The 24357-nt window shown below is 45.6% G+C and overlaps 1 protein-coding gene across 1 annotated transcript in view; it reads left to right on the top strand.

Annotated features, from left to right (window-relative positions):
• Nucleotides 1-24357, top strand: part of SCML4 (sex comb on midleg-like 4 (Drosophila)) — a 68840-nt gene that overhangs the window by 8251 nt on the left and 36232 nt on the right. The window contains 2 exon segments of the mRNA XM_008637756.2: nt 15489-15600; nt 15602-15689. Coding sequence (XP_008635978.2) covers nt 15494-15600; nt 15602-15689 — 195 coding nt within the window. The 5' untranslated portion in view covers nt 15489-15493.

Below are 24357 nucleotides of genomic sequence, written 5' to 3'. Positions count from 1 at the left end.
CTAATGGGACTGACCACGGTGTTGCTATTTCAGCCTGCTTCCTGATCCTGCATGACCACAGGTTTGTGTGCTTTCTACAGCTGCTCTCGGGTGTGTCAGGGCACCCTGCAGCAGACCCAAAAATGTGCTGGTGGCCTGTGCCAGTCCTCTAGGATGGTTAGTTTAGGATGGAGCTGTGTGGTATGAGGAGAGACACCTGGGAGAAATCTGCAACTTCAGGGATATTTTTCTTAACAAGATTATTAGAGATGGTGAAATTCCTTCAATCTCAGTTGTTTTGGAATTTATATTAAATTTACCTGCCATGGTTTTTGCCTATGATTTCTAATTAAATGAGGTTATTAAAGTGGGAGACAATACTGCAAAAATTATGATTGATTTTTTTTCTTTCCGCACTATTTTTACACACTTAGCAGTGGGAGCCTCTGCCGACAGCAGGGACTGATGCTGAGATGGCAAAGAAACTCAAGGATCTGTCCTTGTCAAAAAGAAAGATCTGCTCAGGCGAGCTACCATTAACCTCATGCCAGGGCTTGTGTCTCTCTGTGAACTTAGAACACGTGGAGCAAGAGGGTCTGTCCAGGGAAGGGCTGATGTTTAGTGGTGGACTTGACAGTGCTGGGTTAGCAGTTGGACTCAATGACCTCTGAGATATTTTCCAACCTAAATGTTTCTATGATTCTATGCTGTAGCTATTTATTTACCTGGGTAGGCTGTAGGCTGCCATTTGAGGAGGAGAAAATGAAGGGAGGTCAGGGTATGTGATATGGAGGTAGGCACGCAGGAACATCCACCTCTGTGAAATGGGGAGAGCAGGACTGATTGAGATTTCTGGTGGGTGACTTATTCTAATTAATTTGGAATCTGGTGTGTTCTTTCAAGCTCATTAATATCTAGCTCTGCAGATACAGAGGTCTCATGCAGAGGGACATACGGGAGGGGATGATGAGCACAGAGAAGCTCATCCTCCTGCCTGGGTGAAAGCTTCAGAGCAGGCAGGGAGCTGGGAGAGGAAAGATGTGAGGCTCCAGCCTCTCTCGCGTGTGCTTGGGGGACTCAGAGCACAACTCAAAGGGTGCAGCTGACAGTGAGCCCTGTGGGAGGCTGTGCCAAGGAAAATGGTCCCTGGGGCCAAAGAGGGAGAGAGCTTTCCAGAGCAGGCAAAAATTGCCACGCATGCCCATCTGTGTGGTTTAAGACCTCATATGAGCTGGTTTTCCCCAAAATAATGTGAATTTACAGAAATATGTGATACACAGGTCCAGTGGCAAACAGAGCTCTGTGTGCCACTCAGTTACTTCTCCCATCAGTGCCAGCATGCAGAAACATGTACAGACATGGGGGCACTCGTGTCTGGCACTTTACCAGCTAAATGAAAGTGCAGAGGAACTGGAAATGCTAACAGTGGTCTTGCTGTACACTCAGCCTGTGTCCCAGGCTGTGACTGCAATCTTAATTACTGTTTAATGAAGAAGCGTTGCTAGTCAGGGGTATTGTAATTATTTATTGTTAGTAGGTCCAGGAGACAGTGCACTACCATCCATGACTTTTTTTTAAAACAGAAATAAATGGCAACAGAATAAATAAATAAAGTCAGCCTCTGAAAAGGTCACATTTGCCTACAGTCACAGTCCATATGCCAGTTTCTTATGCTAATTCTGGGACAGTGAAAAGCCTGACACTCTGGTCATGCTGCCTGGTGATTGCTAGAGGGGGCAGCTCAGGCTGGTCAACCTAGGTGTCTTAAAGAATCAGAAGAGAAAAGATGGTTTGCGAAGGCCAGGAGACTGCTCCATAAGGGAATGTAAAATTAGAGGAAAGTGGGAGGAAATTAAACAAATAAAGTCAGAAAATCCCTCCCGGTACCAGTCATCACATGCTATGGATGGCACTGTGCCACAGCCCCTTGCAGGCTCCTTGCAAGTGCAGAATATATCTCTGAATGAAGTATGTTAAAACTATCTGTTCCCAGAGATGATAAGGGAGCAAAGAAACTTGCAGGGAAAATAGGATAAACTCTGAGTAGAGATAATGTCTTCCAATGAAGAATTTGGGGGATGATGACATTGATGGTACTGGATCCTGTAGGAATTACATCACAAGAGAGTAAATCTGACTTTGGACTTTAAGGTGCAGAGGGAAGAGTTTGCAGAGGGAGGCCACTTTGCCTGTTCTACTGTGGGCACCTGAAACACACACAATCCACATTTAGAGACTGCTTTGGATTTTCAAGAGAGACACAAGAAGCTTTTCAATCTGCATTTTCCTTTTCTTTGCAACATCACAGAGATCTCTTGAAGAGATACACATTAGTTGTCTCAAACACTGCCACAAAGAGTTTATGATCTGTCCATAAGTGATGTGGTGACACACACAAACATTAAAAAAGGATGACTTACCTCCATCCAATGTGACCATCCCCTACAGAGGTGCAGGCAGAATGAACTGTGACCTGCAGATATTTTATCTGTCTCATAATCATTTGTGCTTTCTCACTGGCAAATGAAAGAAGTTAAAAGCTGAAATGTTTTATCGGACGATTTTGAAATGACTCTGCAGGGAAGCAGTGTGCCTGGGGCAGGGAGGGGCTTTATGAAGGCTTTGGATTAGGGGGATTCGGGTGATGGGGGAGCACAACAGTCCACCCTTCGGGCCAAGGCTTGTGCAGGCACCCTGAGCCCTTCTCACCAAGTGCCCACTGTGCTTGGCAGGTGTTGGAGCAGGGAAGGGAAGGCAGGTGCCACCAGTCATGCTGTGTGTTGCTTCTCTAGTGATTCATATAGTGGGACAGTCCTCAGACACTGAGCAGCTTGCAGAGCCCCTGCTGCCACTGAGCATGGAAACCTCTGTGGTACCTCGGAATATGCTGCTGTGGGTGGCTGCTGTCGGTCTCAGGCTGCTGTGTGCCTCAGCCTGTACATGGAGGCAGTTCTTCCTTGGCAGCCCCTGGTATCTCCACAGAACTGCGAGGAGTTGTCTTTGCTACCTGAGTTGCTGTCCCAATTAGTTAGAAGAAATGTAGCCAGGAATGGAAGACATTTACATTCTAGAAGTCTCTTGCCAATTCTGTGATACAGACATAAAAATATGAACATAGTGACACCTTGAGAACCAGTAAACAAATCAGTGTGTGGTGGGGAAAAAATCCCTGTGTGCAGGGACTGAGTATGCAATGCAAGTTCTTCCCTGGTCCCACAGAGCCCTATTGCAGAGGTTTAAACTGTACTGCAAGAGCACATATGCCTTCTGCTAGTGCTCTGTGTTTGCTCTCACCAGCCATGGTCAGAATTACACAGGGGCCAGACTTGTTTCCATAAAATGTCTGAAAGCTTTCTGTTAGTTGCCCTCGGATCTGGTTTGGAAGTGTGCTTTCTAGTGACGGGCCCCTGCAAGCACAAACCAACTGAAAATTCAATCAGAGGGACCTTTCATCTGGGGTGTGTTTTTCTAAATAGCAGTGAAAGCAGACATTTAATCAGTACAGTTTTGCAGATTCTGTTACTGAAGGTATGCAGACTCTGACACATGAGCCAACTGGAGAGGTTTTGCTCTGAATATTGAGTTTCTAGGTGATGAAAACAGGGTTGTTGCCAAACACAATGTAAAAATCATGGAGAAACCAGAAAATGGTGGTTAGTTGGAGGAGGAAATGGATCAAAACAGTTCTGAAAAGCAAAGGTTATATATTTATTTAGAAAATGAATTACAGATATAGTCAAACGGGTGAACTTTACTCTAGAGTGCTGTGTCCTTTAATAATCAGCCCCAGTTAGCAAAGCTTTACTCCCCAGTCACAGTGAGCTGCTCCTTGCTAACTTGCTGCATGATATTTCCATGGTTCAGTCTTAGGTCCGGAATATTTTGCAGTTTCCCAGCATGCTTTTAATCTAATCTAATTGTATCTAATCAGCATTTTGGGAGCCACCTCCAGCCTCCCCCAAAGACAGATCCAGTGTCCAGGCAGACAGCAAGCTTGTGAATGACCAGAACTTGCCTTCCCAAGAGCAGGGAAAAAAATCACAGCTGATGTCCTGAAACATCCCCACTACCCTCTGCCACCCTGCCTAGTGATCACTTAGGCACCAGAGATTTTCTGCTGGAGTGGGAAACAGAAGCACTAGGGTGACCATCCGGTTCCCAAACATTCCTGGTTAATGCAGCAGTCTCTAGTTAGTAATGCACATGCTTTTCTTATTCCTGAACTTAATTATTAAATGAATATCCTTTTATTCATGCTGTCCAATTAAAATGTTAAAATGCGGTTTGAATATAAATGTACCTCTCATGCGTGGAAGTGGAAGCTTTCAACATCTTCAGAATCTGTGGTCCCTGAAATCTCTAAAGACAGAAACATAAGAGCTACTCCAGTTTATTCCAGAAAAGGATGACTCTTTTATAAGTATTATTTCTCAAAATGTAATATAAAAGTGCATCAGATCCCTAAGGAATAAAGTTAATTTTATGTGAGAAATGTGTGAAATTCCTGCCCTCTGTCCAAAAAAAGATATTTCCCTACTGACTTTTGTAATATCAGTTCTTCAGACTTAGGGGGCTAATTTATTTCTTGGGACAGATATCTATGGTAGGCACATCAGCTCTGGTATGCACGATCCAGTCAGGTGTGTTGGTGTTGGAGATAAACCATCATGGGGTCAGTAGCTGACTATTACTGGTGGTGGAATGGGAGGCAGGGCAGGGGTTGGTGTGGGAGCAGCGGGGCTGGACACGTCTGCCAAGCACCCCAGGGTTCCTCAGCATGCTGCTGGGATATCATTTGTGTGTGACTGGAGAAGCTGTGGACTGCTTCCTCAGTGCTCAGACTGCCTGCAAAGCGCATTTCAATGGGAAAGAGGAGAGTTCCACATCTCTTTTCCAAAATAGGCACACTAGCCCTGGTGATTTCACTTCGTAGATATAATCTGGCAAGGAAGGAAAAATGGGAATTTATCCCATATTGTGGGCTCAAGAAAGGTGGGGAATGATGGCAACTGTACTCAGGACAGGGGCTGTTTCTGTATTAGAAACTCACTTACTTGGCAAGGTAACTCAGGATGGCAGTATGTAAGCCATAGTGAAACATCGAGAGTAGCACAGGAGGCAATAAATACCAACACAAAACATCCAGAACACCTCAAGCTGTTCATCATGACAATTTTCTCTTTTACCATATAAAGTTTGCTTATATTTCTTTTTAAACTGAATCTGGGGAAGACAGGGAGTTTTTCAACTTGACTCCATCTTCTGTTCTAGGGATTCTTTCTGTTAATTACAGATGATTTCAGGGATCAGACCAGGTTGTCTCCATGGAGGCTTCTCTTCTCCAGGCTGAAGTCCCTCACTCTGTCTCCACAAGAGAGGTGCTCCAGCCCTTTGGTCATCTTTGTGGTCCTTCTCTGGACTTTCTCCAACAGGTCCACATCCTGATGTTGGGGAAGGTCCAGAGCTGGATACAGTGCTCCAGGTGGGTCTCAGGAGAGCAGAGTAGAGGGGCAGAATCACCTCACTCAACCTGCTGGCCATGCTGCTTTGGATGCAGCCCACGAGAGAGCTGGCCTTCTGGGCTATAAGTGCACATTGCCGGGTCATGCTGAGCTTCTCAGCAACCAAAACCTCCAGGTCCTTCTCGTCAGAGCTGCTCTCAATCCAGTCTCTATCCAACCTGTATCTGTGTTTGGGATTGCCCCAACACAGGTGCAGGCCCTTGTACTTGGCTTTGTTGAACTTGACAAGGTTTGCACAGTCCCACCTCTCAAACCTGCCAAGATCCCTCTGGATGACATCCCTGCCCTCCAGCATGTCCACTGCACCCCTCAGCTTGGTGTCATTGACAAAATTGCTGAGGGTCTCCTCAATCCTGCTGTCACCAATAAAGATTGTTAAACAGTGCTCATCTCAACACCTACCCTTGGGGAATGCCACTCTTCACTTGGCTCCATTTGGACATTGAGCTGTTGCCTGTAACTTTTTGAGTTTCACCATCCAGCCAATTCCATAGTCACTGAGTGGTACACCTACCAAATTCCTGCCTCAAGACTAGTGATAAGGATGTCATGTAGGACAGTGTCAAATGCTTTACACAAGACCAAGTGATTAAATTGTCTGGTTTCTGCACAAGACAGAGAAGATGAGAAAGGAACTAACTGCATTTGAAAGAGAGCTTGGTGTTTCTTTGCTGGTCTGAAGCTTGTAGAGAAATAAGATATTGCTTTGTGTGCCTGTAGCTCAGGAAGGTTCACTTGTTTACTGTGCAAGTTCCCTGGTAACAAAGATAATGGCAGGAGAGGACTTCTGGAAAGAAACCTATAAATTACACTGGCAAAGTGTGTGATCAGAAACCAGGGTGTCTCAACTAGCAATTACTTGGCTGGATATGTGAAACAGGACCTGCTACATTACAAAGCCCAGTTTAAATTAAATCACTTGCTCAGAATCACAGCCTCAGTTTTATAGGCTGAATATCCATGTATTTACAGAAAGATTTGTTCCAGTGCCATCTAATAATTAGTTAATGTAAGACTGTCAGACATACTGGGCATCTTTGCTTCTCCAGCTCTTGGGGTTTGAGTTGGGCAAACTGATACTTGAGGATCTTGGTGTTGGAAATCACACCTGGTAGGTCAGGGAGAGAAGAATGGTGTGCTCTGCATTACAGTCCTCCCAGGCACTGGAAATGCAAATGGTCCAAGGCAGAGTAGCGGAGAAGCAGGTGGAGGCTGATTGTAGCCTGGAAAGGGAGCAGCCCTCCATTACACCTACCTATATCCAGAGGGATGCTGGCGAAGGATGCAGGGTCTCATGAGCAGGAGTATGTATAATGGAGGCAGTGGAGGAGAGGACCTATATCCTTTGAAGGCTTTGCAGCCTGTCAGCACCAAGGGGAGGATGCTCAGATGAGGCAGGGGAGGTGAAGAAATGAAGTGGAGGTAGGCTGATAGGAAGGCTTGGCAAGCAGAACTTGAAAGTCTGCAGGAGTGTCTACTTGTATAATAAATACCAAACTTATAATACTCAGCCCTCAGCCTTAGTTCTCCATCCTGCCTCTCCAAGATCCCTGAGGGAGCTTTGCACGGCTCCTGGACAGGTCCCCCAGCAGTCCACTTCATTTTGCCACCCTCAGGATTTCAGGGCAGGGGATTTTTAAGAGGGTCTTTTTAGGAAAACAAAATGGCACCTGTGCATACACAGAAGCTGAGACAGGAAGTCTCAGGGCAGTGACGGGAGGGATCCAAGGTTTTTTTCTGGGACCTTGTCTTGCAAATGGTAAACCACAGTCTGAGGCAAAGATCTGCAAGCGGAACCCCACCCACTCCTGCAGCTCGCCAAAGTTGGACACTAAGTCCACTGTTTTTCTTCTTGTTTCTCTGTGATATCAGAAGTGGGGCTACTGGTTCCATGTAAGATAGAGAGAGGAGGAAGGAATTGCCTTTATGTTGTCCCTTTTTTGTGCACATTTGCCTTGGCCACCTCCACAGAGTGACCCTTGCCACTCACTTGGTCTCGTCTTACCCATTTTTCACATCTTTCCTTTGGTGCTCTGCCTGTGCTCACTCACTCTCCATAAAGTTTCATTCTCCCAACTCCCTGCTACAGGCTACATATCTGCAACAAAAACGTCAGGCCAAATGAAGAAAGGTAAGATCAGGAGGTGAGGCTGGCCTCGACTGCTCCTGGGGGTCCCATTCTCGCCAGGGTTTTCAAGTTCTTCTGGCTCATTAAGCAAACCTGAGTGAGAAGGGGCATGCAGCTACTGCTCTACCTGCCGTCACCAGGGTGCTATCCTTCAAAAGAACACCTCCTCAAGGACAGCACTGTCACTGCTGATGAATTTAACTTAAAAAAAAAATAATCAGGCTCTAAGAAGACACTGGGAACCATTTTCCCTTTCTTTTGCTCTTACTAACAACAAAAGGTGTGGACACCATCAACAGTTTTTGTCTGGATTTTGAAGAATCCTGTGTTTTTTCCTACCAGCTCCCTGTCTCTTCATTAAGGCACCCAGATGGTGAGAGAGAGGAGGGCAGGATACAGCACAGACACTGCTTGCATGATGCCCAGTCCTTTCCCACCCCAGTGTAGCAACTGAAAATACCAGGAGCAGCTCTCAGCACCTGAAGAGCAAGCCTGCTGCAGGACCCCTTCTGCCACGCCTGAGCCTGGAGCAGCCAGCAAAGCACCTGTGGCAGACACGTTGCCGGGTTTCTGCTGCACTGAGACATGTTTGCAAGTGTAAAAAGGTGTTTCCTGGCTTTAACCCAGTTTGATTTGGATTCTCTGGCAAATTATTTAATAAAGCCCTATGCAATTGCCATTGCAGGGTAACCTTCAGCACTTGCTGGAGACATGCAGGTGGAAAGGGCTGAAACCAGCTGCAAAGAGAAATGTGCTGTTTTCCAAGATGTGAAAGCCAAGCAGCAGAGTGCCACCCATGCCCAGACTGGCTGCTACACCTCCTTCAGCTCCCATGGGGCAGGACACAAAGCCAGTCACAGCATTTACATGAACAGCTCCAGGCAGTTTCCTGAGCAGAAGAGAGAAGAATGCTTGGTTTTCTATAGATTGGTGACATTGGTGACCTGTAGCTGCCTGATTCTGGTGTCTGAGAGGGTGTCAGGTCTCATAAGATTTTTTCCCAGCATCAAAACTTTTATATTGTATATTCTGCTCTCATTGTCTCACAAGAGCTGGGGTCCCACATCTCTGTCTTTTACACATTTCCACTACACCTGCAAGCCTTTGCACCCCTTGCTCTTGTGCTCCATCAGGTCTGTTTGAAACAAGTCAACAAGTTCAAAGGTCATATGAGGTGTGAAGGAGAGCATGAGTCTGTGGATACATGAACTCGTACTCTGCAGGAAAGTAGACTAACTAAATGAACAAACTTCTTGCCATGCATATCTCAGGCACAAAGTGATGTCACTGAAGGAAAACTGTCATCTCCCACAGACTCACTGGCTGGCATGATGGCTCCAGGGCAAGGTACACAAAGTCTATGCCGTGACAGATGCCACTATATGTTGTTTTGGATGCAACTACTTTCAGTTCTATCAAGGAGAGTTAAGTTTCTTCTGTGCTGCAAGGAGATGATGACATAGGGCTACCACCTCCAACAAGAGACTACAGCTCATTAGAAATCCAGATTTTCACAGTCCAGAACATAAACACATTCACCCCTCTTGTACCTGTGTACACTCTTTGCTGTAGCCCTGCTCCATGTACGGAAAACTCACAAGCATCTCTTTGAATACCTAAGGATCAAACTTCTTGGAAGTGCCTTCAAGCAAAAAATGTGTTTGCATTTTTCCTCAGCTTTTCTAAACTGCTTCTGAAAATACCTAAAACATAAAATAGCTGGCAAAAGTAAACCACTCAAGGAACTATGGGCGGAAACATATTAATTTATTCAAATGAGAGGTACTGAAATATTTTGCTCATTTTTCCTTGAGAAACAACATGTGGCAGTGGTTGGGTATGGCTGATGGGAGTGTGAGGATCCTGGATCCTGCCATCAGCTAGCCTTGTCCGAGGAAAGTTGCTTTGCATGTGTTGCCTTCTGGCCCCTGAAGGCAATGATGTGGAACATATGGGAGAGGTGAGACACTGAAAGGATAATAAGTTCCTAACCTGGAACCTGACAAGGAGGCTGAAACAAGCCCAGGAATCTCATCTTTCTTACCCAGGAAGCTTGAGTTTTCACTTTCAAAAAGGCAGTTCTTTCCTCTGCAATGTAATGTACTATTAACCAGGAACACAGGACAACACACAACTGGCCACTGCATATAGGCATGAGCCACCAAGTGTGGGATTCACAAGGGCATTGTAGCTATCTAGACATGAGTTTGTTTTTCTGGATTCATTTTATAATCAGAAGAAGCAAGTACACATAGGATATGACAAACTTCACCCTAGTGTTGGATATAAAATAGACAAGTCAAACCCAACTTTCAGAAATGAGATATATTTTGGTTTAAGACACCTAAATACAAATGTCTATAAGGAAGGGACAAACTGGACCTGATCAGTGGACTATAGAGCCACTGAAGCCACCACAAACTACATTTATATCTGGACACATTTAACCTTTTATATCTGGACACACCTCCACACCTTCAACCATACTGGCCACATCTCCACTGACACCATGGGAAGTCAGACATCCAGCACCCATAGAGACATCTAAGTGTCTAAGCATTTGAATGAAGGCATTTAGGTGTCTTAATCTGTTACTAAATTACTCCCTACAGCTAAGTCTGGTTGTCTAAAATAGTCATCTAGTGCCACCTTAGATGACCTGAGGTGTGTAAGATATTTTGACAGATGTGACACAGGGTATCAGATTAAAATGACCAGAGGCACCTATACTGAGGCGAAGATAAACTGGGGTTTGAAACTAGGTGGGATGAACCCCATTTTTGGTTCCCACAGCCAGCACAGATATTTGTGTTGGGTTTTTTCCTTGAATGATTGATTTGTGAAAATAGGCCTGTCTACTTATATCCTGTTGGCTAGACAGTCTCATGAGTTTTATACAGAAATACTCTTCCTGGGGTCAAAATGGGCAAGAGAGTCCCTCAGAGAAGCAGCTTCTCATTTCAACCCCCAAAGCAATAGGCAAGAAAAAAGAAGAGGTTTGCAAATCACTGTAAAAGAACTTTGTGCCACAGATAAAAATTATCCTGACCTTTCTTTGAGCAATGGTGAAATGGGTGTTCACCATGAGAGGTCATTAGGCAATCTCATTCAGACATGCAGAGAATATTGGCTCAATGCTTTTATTAGCAAAAATTCCTACTGTCTGCTTCACTAAACTCTTACCTTTCATGTACTCTGCGGTGCTGCTTTGGTATTCACGATGAAGAGATGTGTAATGTCTCATGCCCCTGAATACTCCCCAGGAGGAGCAGGCAGGTTTAAAGCCTGGCTTCCAGATCTGACAATGCTTTTCTTTTTGCTCACCTGTTCCTCAGACCATCATCTCTGAGTGGTCACAGTCAAAGAGCTGTCCTGCTGTGCACAGAGAAAGGAGGGGAAAATAGTCATGTTACTGACTGGAAAGTATCCCCTCCCTCATATTTAACAACGTGATATTCCTCCACAGATGTGCTTTCCTGAACAACACCTGAAGAAAAGACAGAAAAGATCACAAGAAGCTTATCTCTTTTCTACATTCAGCTCTTGGGTATGTAGATCTGTGAGACACAAAGCTCTGCAGGAATCAAGAGTTGGAGGCAGGGCTGCAAATGATGAGAGGTCAGAGTCTTTCTGCAGCTGGGAGCAATGGGTGTAAGGGGAAGGAAGGACAATCTTCTTCAGCTGCTGAGGAATGGGCACATTTTCTACTTGACTGCACCCCTGCACCTTCCTTTGGCTTACAGTAGGAATTGCTTGTTCTTTCTTTCCCTATGTGTCATCCCTGTGCCAGTCCAGGAACAGGTTTGCATGAGACCTGGTATAAACCAAGTTTAAACGATCATCCTGTGGAATTACTGATATAAAATTTAATGCGGTATTTTTACCTTCAGTCCTTGCAGTTACTGGAGTGCAGGTTAAAAGCTGCATTTATTGCAGACATTTATTTTTATTAAGAATGGATCTTTGCAGTCCATCAAAAACACTCAGCTTGGGAGGAAATGCACCGTAGTTCCCTGTGCTCTCAGCTGTTGTTTCCAGCACGGTAATCTGCGTTGCTAATTGTACAGCATATACACCAACACATGGTGCAAGGCGTGGATGGTGCAAAGCGTGGGCTGTTACAAACATCCTACAGCTCATCAGTGTTGGCCTAGGGAATGTTTTCTCTCCACCCCCAGCATCCCACAGGGGTGGACTGCTGTGCATAGGTGCTCCTCAGGATCCTCCGAAGGCATGGCAGAACCCCTGCTGCCAGAGGGGGTGAGACTTCACCCTTCCTGCAGTTCTTGCCCAGGTGTCAGGGTGGGGAGAGGTGTTTCCCTGCTGTCTCCTCTCTGGGATCTGATGGGGCAATGTGAAAGGCAGGGCTGGGAATTATATTTCCAGATGACAGTGTTTGAGAGACAAGTAAGAGAGTGCTTGTGCTTAGCCCTGCATTAAGTGATGAGAAGCCATAAATGTAGTTTCCTGCTGTTATTTTTAAACTAAGAATACAAAAGTGATAGACCCAGGTCAGATTGAAGCTGCACCATCCTTGGCCATTCAAAGCTAGTGCCTTTGGAAAAGTACAAGGACAGGGCAAACATATAGTGATCTCCCTCCCAAAGCATTCTCCCGGGCTATTTGTACTACAGTGATTTCCTGAACTGAGGCGATGCCTTTGTTAGTAGCCTGTAATTTGCTTCCTTGAATTTGCCCTTCAATTTCATCAAACTCTCATAACTTGCCTTGAACCCACCAAGCTTTCCAGCACTGAGCCATGGGTCAAGCCCAGGCTGTGGCAGCAATCAGAGCTGCCCTAGGAAAGTCATTCCAAGGTAACACCCTGACTTTGTTGGGGGGCACTCAGACAAGCCCCTGTGTCCCTCTGACCTCTCTGGACAACCTGCAATTTGGCTGCGTGTTTTTCCCAAGAGCTTCCTCCGGGCTGTCAGGGAAGGTCCTGCTGTCACCGCCCGCTGTCAGGCAGAGGCAGTTTTTGTGTGTCTGCTGCCCTCCCCTGATGCTGGGGAGCGCCCTTTCTTCACAGGATCTGCAGCATGACAATAAATGCCACCAAAGGCACTCACATTTCCCTTAGCACACGAGAAAGGAGAATTGAGTCACGGTTGGGCTTGTAATAAAATGTAATAACAACAGCTTGTATACTGAAGTTGATAATGTCTTTGCTTTGTCAATTCAAGTACATTACACTGAGTTCCTTTTGTGCACAGTTCGTCTGGGTCTTGTGTGTCAGCACATGTGGTGAGGAGCTCTAAGAGGTTTCACCAGAGCACCGTGTCACAAGTATTGGGAGCACAGAAGCAGCACAAAAAACTGTGATTGCTAATATTTAGTGTGTTTCCTGACTACCACGTATTTGATACTTCACCAGTTGCAAAAAAAAGCAACATTTCAGCCGAAGAAGTGCTCCGGGTCAGTACCTCTTTTGCTTGTTGATAACTCAGACTTTCTGAGGTGCCACCAGCTACCTTTATTATCAGAGAAGAATATGATACAGGCAATGCAGTGTGGTGTTCAGTGCAGGTGCACAGCCTCTCTCTCACAGCCCCATGGCCACCAGTGGCACCTTCTGCAGGAACCACTCCCTTCCTCAAGCAGGGAGAAAACCCGGGCTGGATTTGTCTTTCTCAGCCTCTGCCAAGCTCCTCTGCAAAGGCTTATCTTGCCAGGTGTTGTTTAAAGCAGACCAAAATGCAGAGCCTGAAGCATGGGGCTTTCAGTGTGTTTTGGTGCCAAATCCAGTGTAATTGTTGTATTTCCTTTCCCTGCTGACCTCCCTGCCTGCAGACAGCCTGTAATGTAAGATCCTGGGATTGCTTTGTTTTGGGATGTGGAAGAGACACTGAGGGTGTCCATCAGAAAGCACTACAGGGAGGAAAATGAACACTGCTGAAGACAGAAGGAAAGCAGTGATGTTCAGGATAGACTGGGCCTTTCCATTTAACTCCTGCTGTGGCAAGCCTGATGCTTTTAACCCTAAAAGGATACTCTCTGCAGTCACGAGACTTTTCCTTGGTAAAAATCAGAGCCCCATGGCAGGCTTTCATGGGGTTCCTGAGCTGGCTGAGCATGCCTGGAGAGTGAGTGCAGCCACAGTGGCTCTGGACAATGTGGCAAATCAGGCACTGCAAGTTTGCTCTGCTCTGATGTTTGACATTCAGTATTTGCATGAGAGTTTTTGGCAGGTGAAGACTGGAAATTTTATAGTCAATCTATAAGTCCTACCATATATAATGGATCTATCTGAACAGAGCAGATACCCTTAGCATTACTGAAAACATGCAGGTTTTAGCATATTGCAAATAAATGCATTTACTGGAGGGTAGGGCTGGGACCCGTCTATTTTTTATCCTACAGGAGACTGTAAACTACAGACTGGATAATATGAGAAAAGTGGGTTTCTTTTTTGGTTAGTCTCACTTACAAAGTTTTAACCAGGCAGAACATATTTGCCTTTGAAGCAAAGAAGCCCCCAGCTGCAGATACTTGTCACCAGAGGCCCCTATCAAGTGGTACCCTTCCCACTGTGAGTGAGCAACCCTGATTTCGTTCCCAGCAATGTCAGCTCTTATCACACTGGGTTCTGAAATTGTGAAATTTGAAGTGCTCGAGAAATTTGTAGGTTTTATAGTTTATAGATCTTGTAAAAAATTGTAGTTGTTTGTAGTAATAAACAAACCTTTATTTGCTTTATGTAGAGGATGCTCTTGAACCACATCTTTAGGTTTTCTCTGAAGCTGAGAGAGCTATGAGCCTGCTCTGTGGAAAAAAACAGAAAGCAGGGAGTCTTCCATTATCACTGGCCTGAGGGAGCACAATTTTGAAAACATTAGCTGTTGCAAGGCTTATCATAAAAGTATGAGAATTGCTTAGACCTTTGTGTCTAGCAATGTGTGCAGGCAGGACTGGGACTACTATTCTTCCCATATGGAGGAAATCAAATGGCTGGACAAACCAACATTTGAAAACGTATTTCTACAGCTGTTTTTTTTTAAATTAACCTTTGTTAGTAAGTGACCCTTACTAGAAGCTGTGAAGGATGCCATATATTCCCTTGGTGCTGTGTGTATGGTTGTATATTTGTTTTCTTTATTAAAATCTGGGCAGAGGAAAATGGACCAGATTCCACTCCATTACCCCTGCTCAACTTCAGCAGCTGCATGGAGTTGTGCTGAAGTAACTGTGTTAATGGAGTACATCCAAAAGCCCACTACTAACATGCGTGGTAACAGATGTTATAAAATTGCAGAGAGGAAATGTTTGGCAATTACCCTCTAACATGGCTACCTTGTGCTGGCAGCCTCATGGTCCAGCCCAGCCTCTCCACTCAGGAATGCTGCGGATGAAGAGGAGGGAAGTCCATTTTGGTATTGGTAGTACTTCTGAGGTGAGGCAGGATTTGCAGAACCACAGAATTTGTGAAAAAAAATCAGGTTGGCTGGGACTTCGTCTACGCCAAACCCCCTCTGAAAGCAGGCACTGACTGATGGCTGCAAGCTCGAGCCTTCATCACACTTACTGCAGGATGCAGGGTTAAGGTGGTTGTTGTGGAATCCACCTACTGGACATCTGTGATAGAGGCCTCGCCACCTGAGCCAGCTCCCTCTACTGCACTCCTCATGGTCAGGAGAGGGAAACTAGAATGACAAGGGTTTTGTCCATCTTCGGAGAAGCTGGACCAGCTGTGGTCAGGTGACTCCCACCCAGGGTCATACATCTGTGGTGTGTTTCTTGCTGCTTTGTGATCAGTGGTAACAGGGAAAATGACAGCACTGAGCAATCTGCCTTCGGATTAAAAAGAACTAAAAAGAAAATTAAATAAAGAATTGGTTTGCTTTTTTTTGTTCTCTCCCTAGGACAGATGAGCCACCCACCGTGCCTGGACCCCAGCCTGGCTGCTGGGGAGATGCAGTCCCCCAGGATGGCGGGGAGGAAGCGCGGGCGGCCCCCGCTCCAGCCAGCGCCCATTGGCTGTTCACAACCTCTTCTCGGCAACAGCCTCTGCTCTGCCAGTCATGAAGATCCCAAAGAAGAGAGGGAGAAAACCTGGGCACAAGGTAGATGCACGACTTTCACATTTCTTCTCCACCTCCTGTTGGTCTTCATATATTTTCTTCCACAAATTCAGCTGAAATGCAGGAAAAGAGGAAAAGTTTTGCAAGTCTGGAGCAGAACAAGGCAAAAAAAAAAAAAAAAAAAAAAAAGAGAAGATGGTTTCTCTTCTACCTGAGCTGGTGAAAAAAAAATCACAGAATCACAGAATATTCTAAGTTGAGGGGGACCCATCAGGATCATTGAGTCCAACTTCTGGTCCTGAGCAGAACACCCCAAGAACCACACCCTGTGTATTTTTCCAAAGGCTAAAGTTTTTTTAATTTGGTCTGTTTGAAAATAACTTGTCTCCCACCGTGTTGTGTGGGATGGCTGCGCACCTTCGGGGAAGTGTTTCTCGTCACATTATTCTTCTCTCACTAACAGCGATTAGAAATTGAATAAACTGAACAGAGAAATAATTTCCAAAGGAAAAAAGAAAAGAGGGCCATTTGAGAAAAATAATTAGATTTCACTTTATACGTCTGCTCACTGCCCAGCTCTCTGTGCAACCCTGGGGTAAAGGCAGAACTAAAGAAAGACAGGAACCCTTTGTGCTTTAAGCCCTTCTGGTGCTGCCGCTGGGCTGGGCTTCTCCCACCACACCACCTGCAGTGGGCCCAGCACCAGTGGGAGCAGTGCCACTGTGATGCCCCACACCAGGCAAAAATGGGACCGTGAAGCTGAGGGAAGGTGAATTCATTCTGGGGAAACAGAACTGTTTTGGTGAAACTGGGCTACATTTTAGTGAGGGGTCTTGTGTTCAGCAGATTGCTCTGTTAATCTCTGTCTCTGTCCCCAGCCAGCTTGGGGCACTGTACATGTTTGCTGTGCCTGTTCCTTGTGTTTAATGGGCACTGGTACAGACATGCAGACGGTTACGCAAGGGGGGAAAATTGCTGACTGCTAGAAAATAAAGAGTTGCTTGAGTTTCTGGTGTCAAGACAGAAAAGCGAATAAAACAATCAGGGTATGCACAAGGCTGACCCAGCCTTCCCTGGAGAAGGTCTTCACCAGGGTATTGCCTGGCTCTTCCCTGAGACTCTCCTGGTTAGTGAGAGGAAACAGCGTCCCATGCATGGTGCTGCTGGCTGAGCTCTGGATGCAGGAACCAATTGTTTGGTTCCTGTGCTCCTTGGATTTGAGCTTCACCTAGAGCAGGCTACCCTCATCTTTGCCTTTCCCTCCTTTTCACCTCCTGCTAGACATTTTCCTCCCATCCCCTAACCTCCACCTAGCCTCCTCTCTCCTTTCCAGGCAAGCCCTCTTCTCCACCCCTCTGCATCCCATTTCCAGAAACCCCTAATTCTCCACACGCCCCTGTGCAACAACTGCTGCAGTAGCTGTCAGTACCTCAGTCCTTTTGCTTTCTCCACATCCTCTTGCCTTCTCCCACGTCTTTCCATGCTCTCCTGACTTCAGCCATACTCCTCTTTTCTATGGGACCACATTTTGAAGTGTTTTAGTGTGTGCTGCAAACACACCTTGCATGACTAACAGTTCCAGCTGCAGTTTTCAATTTGAAAAGCTTTCACTTTGATAATGGGAATGGTGTAACAGCAGAGGCCAAGCAAAGCCAACCTGACAGCAGCCTCAGGTATCCCTTTTGGGAATAAAGCAGAATTTTATAGCAGTAATCCAAAACAGAGCTGGCAGTTAAGACTGGGGAAAATACTCAAGTGTTTTGTAAAATCTGGGATATACTTTTTATTTTTCACTTCCATATCAGGATAAAACTCCAGGATGGAAATATCTGAAATGTTTTACTTGAGGTACTTGTTGAGTTTATTAATTTTATATTTATTTAGTTTAAGTAATTTAGTTATTATCAGTAAAGCTGGGTGACTTGTAGACTCTTTTGATCAAAAACATCCAGTCTGGACAATAATACTTTGGAGATGTGCTGAAATTGGATCTTTGAGGTTTGAGATTGAGTGATTTGCCAAATACCACAACGGCCTTGTATGCAGGGTTTTGTCAAACCCCACTCCTTCTGTCCCTGATTGTCTTGGTGACACCAAGACAAGAACCCCATTTCTTGCTCCTGCATTTACATTTGATTTGTAATTTGACAAAAAAAAATTTGACTTTTTTCCAGGTGGAAAAAAGTCTTTCACCAAGGACCACATACATATAAATGGGAGAAGTGGGAGACCTAAATTCTTGGAAATGCTGCTGTAACACTGTGCTTTGGACCTGTGTGGCTGAGCATTTGATTGCTGTGTCCTCCTCTTCTTTCAAAGGGAAGCTTTCTCCCTGGCTGGGTAGCATGCATTCCTCATCCTTGTCCCCAGACACTGAGCGAGGAGGCAACAGCATCCCTCCTTCAGCAGTGGATCTGAGATGATGTTCTTTCTTGCTCAGCATGGCACATAAAAAGGCATCCTTTTTGGATGGCTTAGGTGGATGGAGCTGACATTCATGAGCTCCAGCATCCATGGCATCTGGCCTGGTGCTGTTGATTTGCGCTGTAGGATTCGTACAGCGAAGCGATGTTTTCCGTGAGGCGCCTTTGTACGCTGCGTGCTCAGCTGAAGTGAACCCCTCTCCATCAAAAGCACTTCCCCAGCATGAGTCAAAGATTACATTTTTTGATGGGGAACTCTAGCTTGATTTAATTAGCTTGATAATTGTATGACTTTCAGATACCACGAGACTTAAATGCATTTTAAAAAATGACTCCCTGCCCAAATGGCAGACGACCAAATTCTTTATAGCAACCAGATAGCTGAATTATTACAGAACAGATGGAAAAATACTTCTGAATTTTTAGGAAACTAGGAATTTACAGCCTAGATTTAAATTTATTTTGACCAAGATGTGAATAACAGACATTTTCAATCACATGCTCTTTATAGACAGGTGACCCATTGCCTGTTTTCATTGATATTAAAGCAAATATCTGTGTCTTCCTGAAATGACATTTCATCACACTTCATCACCAAGAAAAGTCTTTTCCCTGCTATCCTGTTTATTTTTTCACAGCTTTGGCTATAAAATTTCATCAGCTGTTTTTCCAAAAACTGTTTCGTACCTTATGTGGAGCTATTTGCCATAAAATGTTACATTTCCCCAAAATACGATATTCTTTCTGATTGTCTAAATCTCTGGGAAAAAGCCTATTCTGGCAGCCAGGGGGGGAGGTTAGTAGATGGATGGCTTTTATTTCTCTGGCTGTGAGTGAGAGCAGCCCTGAAGAGCTGCATAGAAAGCCTGTACAAGGGAAGGTTTTGTTATCATCCTGCAGGGATTCGCCTGGTTAGAGGACATCAGAGGGACACAAGCATGGGGCAGCGCTGCAGCACAGACCACCACATCCCTCCCAGGGGACAACAAAGTGATGGTCCCCTTTGAGCAGCTAGAGGGCTTTGCCCCTCTGTGCAACCAAAGCAGCTCCCACATGGGGAGGTGGCCCCAGCCCAGATCAGCCAGGACCTTGCAAGCTCCTGCCAGGTGGAGTGGGCAGGGGGGACACACGTGTGGAGTGACAATTTCCATTATGGGGCATAGGTTCCCCTGCTGCCCTAGAAGTCAGTACTAATAGTGACAAATAAGCAGTCAGGATTTGGACACATTGGGAATGAGATTGCACAGACAACCTTAAAGTGTCCTGTTTATTCACCTGTCCTGTGATACAGCCTTGGATTTCAAGGTTGCATAAACTCCTGTCAAGGTTTCCTGCCTCATTCTCTGTGAAACACTGATGGGATGTAGGAGGCTGTGTGCAGGCTTGCTTGCATCATTTGCTGTGCAGAAGAAAGTTATTGCATGACACAAGAAGAAAAGGTGGGAAAGACCTTGGACTGTGTTTTCCCTTCACCATCTGACCCCCATCTTACCCCTGGTGACTGGGCTTGTGTTATGCTGAGTCTCCTCACTCACAGCCAAATGCACAGAGCCACAGACCCCAAAATGTGTTCAGAAGCTCTGTGCTTCCCTGGTGTAGGTTTAATGGCAACCTTCTGTCCAGCCATCAGAAGTCCACATGGCGGGACTAGGCTGGCTCAGACACTCATCTTACTGCACATTTGCAGGGGCTGGAGATGGTTCTCTCTCTGGCAGAAAAAGCTCTCATTTCTCATACAAGAGGTGCGTCTGCCCTCCTGTCTGGAAGGACAAAGGCCTATGGGGATGGGGTGAATCCCAGCCTTTTCTAGCAATTGCTTTTCAGAACAAGGAACAACTGGTACAGGGGAACAGGGAGCTGTAAAAATGAGAACCTAAGTGGTTTAAGAAAACTGCAGGGATAGATTGTATTGTGGTTCATCATGTTTCTTTCCCATGTATTTTACTGGGAAGAGATCTTCAGAAATAAAAAAAAAAAGTTGCCTGGCAAATGTTCTTCACCCTCTTTCCTTTTTTTGGTGTGGGATGACAGAAATACCAGTTAGATGAATCCTGGCTTCTCTGAAGAGGTGTGCAGAATATAATAAAACCTCCAGGACTCGGCAGAGTCCTCCCCATCCACAGCCACTGCATACTCAAACAAACTTGTAGCCAGCATTGATGGCACAAAAGCCCACTCTGTCTGCATCTAACACATGATGACTTTGATAAAGTAGACACCCTTATTTCCTACCCAAAATCCCTGATCAGCTTTCTCTGATCTCTTTCCCATGGCAGAAAGTCCGTAAGAGTGGGGGGTTGGTTGTAGATCTTGTTGTAAAGCTACCACTTTTACATCTCATGCTGTGCATATTAAAACTTACAACATTTGATAGTCAAAAGCTGATTCAAATGCCTTACCACAAGGATTTCCCAATGTGCTCTGGCAGATTTCCTCTGTCTCCTTTTCTCTTTCTCTTTCTCTCTTCTTCACTGCTTTTTTTGACTCTCACACATATGTGCTTTCTACTGGCAAGCTCTCAGTCAGTCAGCTGGTTGGTTGGGTTGGCTTTTCAATAGAGAAGACTCAGTCCAAGAAAAGACATCTTTAAATGGAATACACTTCATAATATTCAGGGACTACTCAGGGAGTGGCCAGGAGGTAGCTAAGCTGTGTTTGCTTAGTGTACTGTCTCTTGCACTAATCAGGCATTTTATTTCGATCTAACAAAGGCCAGTTCTCTACTACTCCTAATAAAATGACATTTATCTGTACCCAGAGGCTGCAGAGCGCATTTTGTTGCAATAATTTTGCAGTAAATTGTTCACTAAAACAGGAAACTGATAAGAAGGGGCTTCCACACTAGAGAGTTTACACAAGCCTTGCCCTCTGTTTATTTGCTCTTGAACATAAGCCTGGCCTCTTGAACATAAGCCTGACCTCCAAGATCTAGGTGGAGAAAGAGGTCTGATGGTGCTGGTGAGGCAGTGCGCAGTGTTGTTGGGGCAGCACACACTCACAAAGTTCAGGGGCTGAAGAGGGGACTTCTGAGCCTCTCTTTGGGACCCCAGGAGTGTGAGCCAGTAAGGATGTTAAGGAGCCAACACGCAAGTGAAGCAGAATTTGTTAGGTGTACTGTCTCAAAAGTAGTATCTATGTAAAGAAATGTATGTGTGAGAGCATACGTGAGTTGCTAGAGCCTGTCCAGAGAAGGACAACAAAGTTGGTGAAGGGTTGGGAGCATCTGAGGGAGCTGGGGTTGTTCAGCCTGGAGAAAAGGAGGCTCGAGGAGACCGTATTGCTCTCTACAACCACCTGAAAGGAGAGTGTAGCCAGCTGGGGCCAGTCTCTTCTCCCAGGCAACCAGTGACAGGAAAAAGGGCAATGGCCTCAGGTTGTGCTAGGGGAGGTTTAGATTGTGTGTTTGGAAAAATTTCTTTACTAAAAGGGTGTTCAAGCATTGGAACAAGGGAAGAGGTGGAATCACTGTCACTGGAAGAGTTCAAAAAACATGTAGGTGTTTAGGGACATGTTTTAGTAGCGGTCCTGGCAAAGTTAGGGCATGATTGGACTTGATGATCTTAGAGGTCTTTTCCAACCAGAATGATTCTGTGATTCTATACATACAAGTATATATGCACGTCTCTCTATAAATGATATATTTTATATACACATAGAGTGCGTACAAATGTACGTATGTATACATGCATTCATTGTATATGCATATATACATATATATATATATATATGTGATCAAAAACAAGCCCGGAAGCCTAACATAGGGGCTACCCAAAGTTTCACTTTGCCAGCCCACTTTGCCATAGAAAAGTGAATAATCGACATATTGCTATAGAACATAATAAATCATGCTGCTTGTCACCTTCCTGCATGGAATAAATCCCAAACTGGATGGAGACCTTGATTTTTGAAACTGTTCTCTTCCCATTCAGTAAAGCTTTCAATACTTTCTCTCACGGTATCCTTCTGGACAAAATGTCAGGCACAGAGCTGGATAAACACATGGGAGAGCAACTGGCTCACCAGTCAGACACAAAGGCTTACAGGGAATGTGGTGACATCAGACTGGTGACCTGTTACTGATGGGGTTCCCACAGGGCTCCATTCTCAGTCCTGTGCTCTTGAACATCTTCATAAATGACTTGGATGTAAGACTGGAAGGGAAACTTAGCAAGGTCACGGATGATACAAAACTGGGAGGAGCTGTTGACTCCCTTGAGGGCTGGGAGGCCCTGCAGAGAGACCTTGGCAAGTTAGAGGACTGGGCAATCACCAACCATGTCAGATTCAACAAGGGAAAGTACTGGATTCTGCATCCAGGATGGGACAATGCTGGATGTATGGACAGACTGGGGAATGAGAGGCTGGAAAGCAGTGCTGTGGAAAGGGACCTGGGGCTCCTGGTCAATGGCAAGTTGAACATGAGTCAGCAGTGCCCTGGCAGCCAGGAGGGCCAACAATGTCCTGGGGGCATCAGGCACAGCATCGCCAGCCAGGCAAGGGAGGGGATTGTCCTGCTCTGCTCTGCACTGGGTGGCCTCACCTCCAGTGCTGGGGGCAGTCTGGGGTGCCACAATGTAAGAAAGACATTAAGCTATTGGAGAGTGTCCAAAGGTGAAGGGCCTTGAGGGAAGCCGTACGAGGAGCAGCTGAGGGCACTTGGTCTGTTCAGCCTGGAAGAGACTGAGGGGAGACTTCATTGCAGTCTACAACTTCCTTGTGAGGGGAACAGGAGGGGCAAGCACTGATCTCTTCTCTGTGGTGACCAGTGACAGGACCCGAGGGAATGGCCTGAAGTTGTGCCAGGAGAGGTTTAGGTTGGGTATCTGGAAAAGGTTTTTCACCCAGAGGGTGGTTGGGCACTGGCACAGGCTCCCCAGGGAAGTGGTCACAGCACCAGCCTGACAGAGTTCAAGAAGTGTTTGGACAATGCTCTCAGGCCCATGGTGTGACTCTTGGGGATGGTCCTGTGCAGGGCCAGGAGCTGGACTCAATGATCCTTGTAGGTCCCTTCCAACTCAGCATATTCTGTGAAAACAGACTGACAGCACTGTGTCGCTGGTCATTCTTGATCCCAATCTGAAGGCAAGACAACTCTACAAAAACAAGACAACACAGGCAAGTGAGAAATGGCACAAGCCAGGGGCCAGCTCAGGGTCCCTCATACTCTACAACTGCCAGAGGCAGGAGGTTAAATCCATAGCTTGTCTCAGATGCACTTATTGAATAGTTTTTCCCTCTTTCAGACTGAAAACAAAGGCATGTAGCCTGCCCCGGGGGACATGGTGGTAAAAACTCACATAGATATCCCTAAGACCTTCATACTTCCCTCTCCTTTCCCCAGCTTTCTGGTTTTACCGTTATACTGAAACAGTGACCATTATTTTAGACATTTGTAATTCATAGTCATGGACAACAAAATTCTTCATCCAAAACAACTTCTACTCTCCTCCAGGGATTTGGTTGGTAGGCAGTGGTCTGACTTCATTTCTATTTAAAATATACTTTGTATATTGTCCACGGAAAAACAACAAAAGGAAAAAAATACCTGTCAGAAGAATGCACTGGTGTAGTACATGTAAATATATAAACCAGCAAGCTGTGTGCTTGGCTCTCTGCTTTCCCCCTACTTCCCTTCTTAGCAAAAGGAAAAGCAAGAGTGGTACCTTCAGGTCACATCCATCACATCAGTCCTTTTCAAATATGAGGACCTGATCATCATTGGACTGGTGAGGTGTCACCAGGTACTGGCAGCATAAAGACATAGTGATACTGCACTGTAAATTCCCATCATGTTTCCCTTCTCCAAGCTGGGCTGCAGGCCACAAAGATCACTGGGTGCAACAGTGCAGCAGTTTGTATTTACTAGCTGGTAATGACACACGATGGACCAAAATGTGAGCTTATTTACATGGGTGTCAGGCCAGAGTAGCCTCTTGGTGCCACTGGATTAACACAAGATTTACACCCCTGCAACCAAGAGCAGAATTTGGCCCTAAATTATGATGCAGTTAAAGACCTTACGTTTCTGAGTTGTGGAGCATTGTTTACACCCACACGAAATGGGTCATAAAATGCCATTGCACTGATTTGTTGAAGTGTTAGACTCAATTTGCTCAGGTGTAAATAACTACCCGGTGGGTGGCATAATATTTGCATCCTGTAGCTTAAGGCGTTGCTGTCTGCTGCAAATCAGTCAGGCTTCAGGCTCCAGTATCCTCCTGGGAGCAGGATGGATCTTGTGGCCTGGAGAAAGTGATGCAATAGCAGATTGCTAATGAGTGGGAGTT

The sequence above is a fragment of the Corvus brachyrhynchos genome, unplaced genomic scaffold (genome assembly GCF_000691975.1).
Source record: "Corvus brachyrhynchos isolate BGI_N302 unplaced genomic scaffold, ASM69197v1 scaffold14, whole genome shotgun sequence".
NCBI classification, from domain to species: Eukaryota; Metazoa; Chordata; class Aves; order Passeriformes; family Corvidae; genus Corvus; species Corvus brachyrhynchos.
Note: the sequence above shows the minus strand (reverse complement) of the source record. Positions and strands in the feature narration are given on the sequence as shown.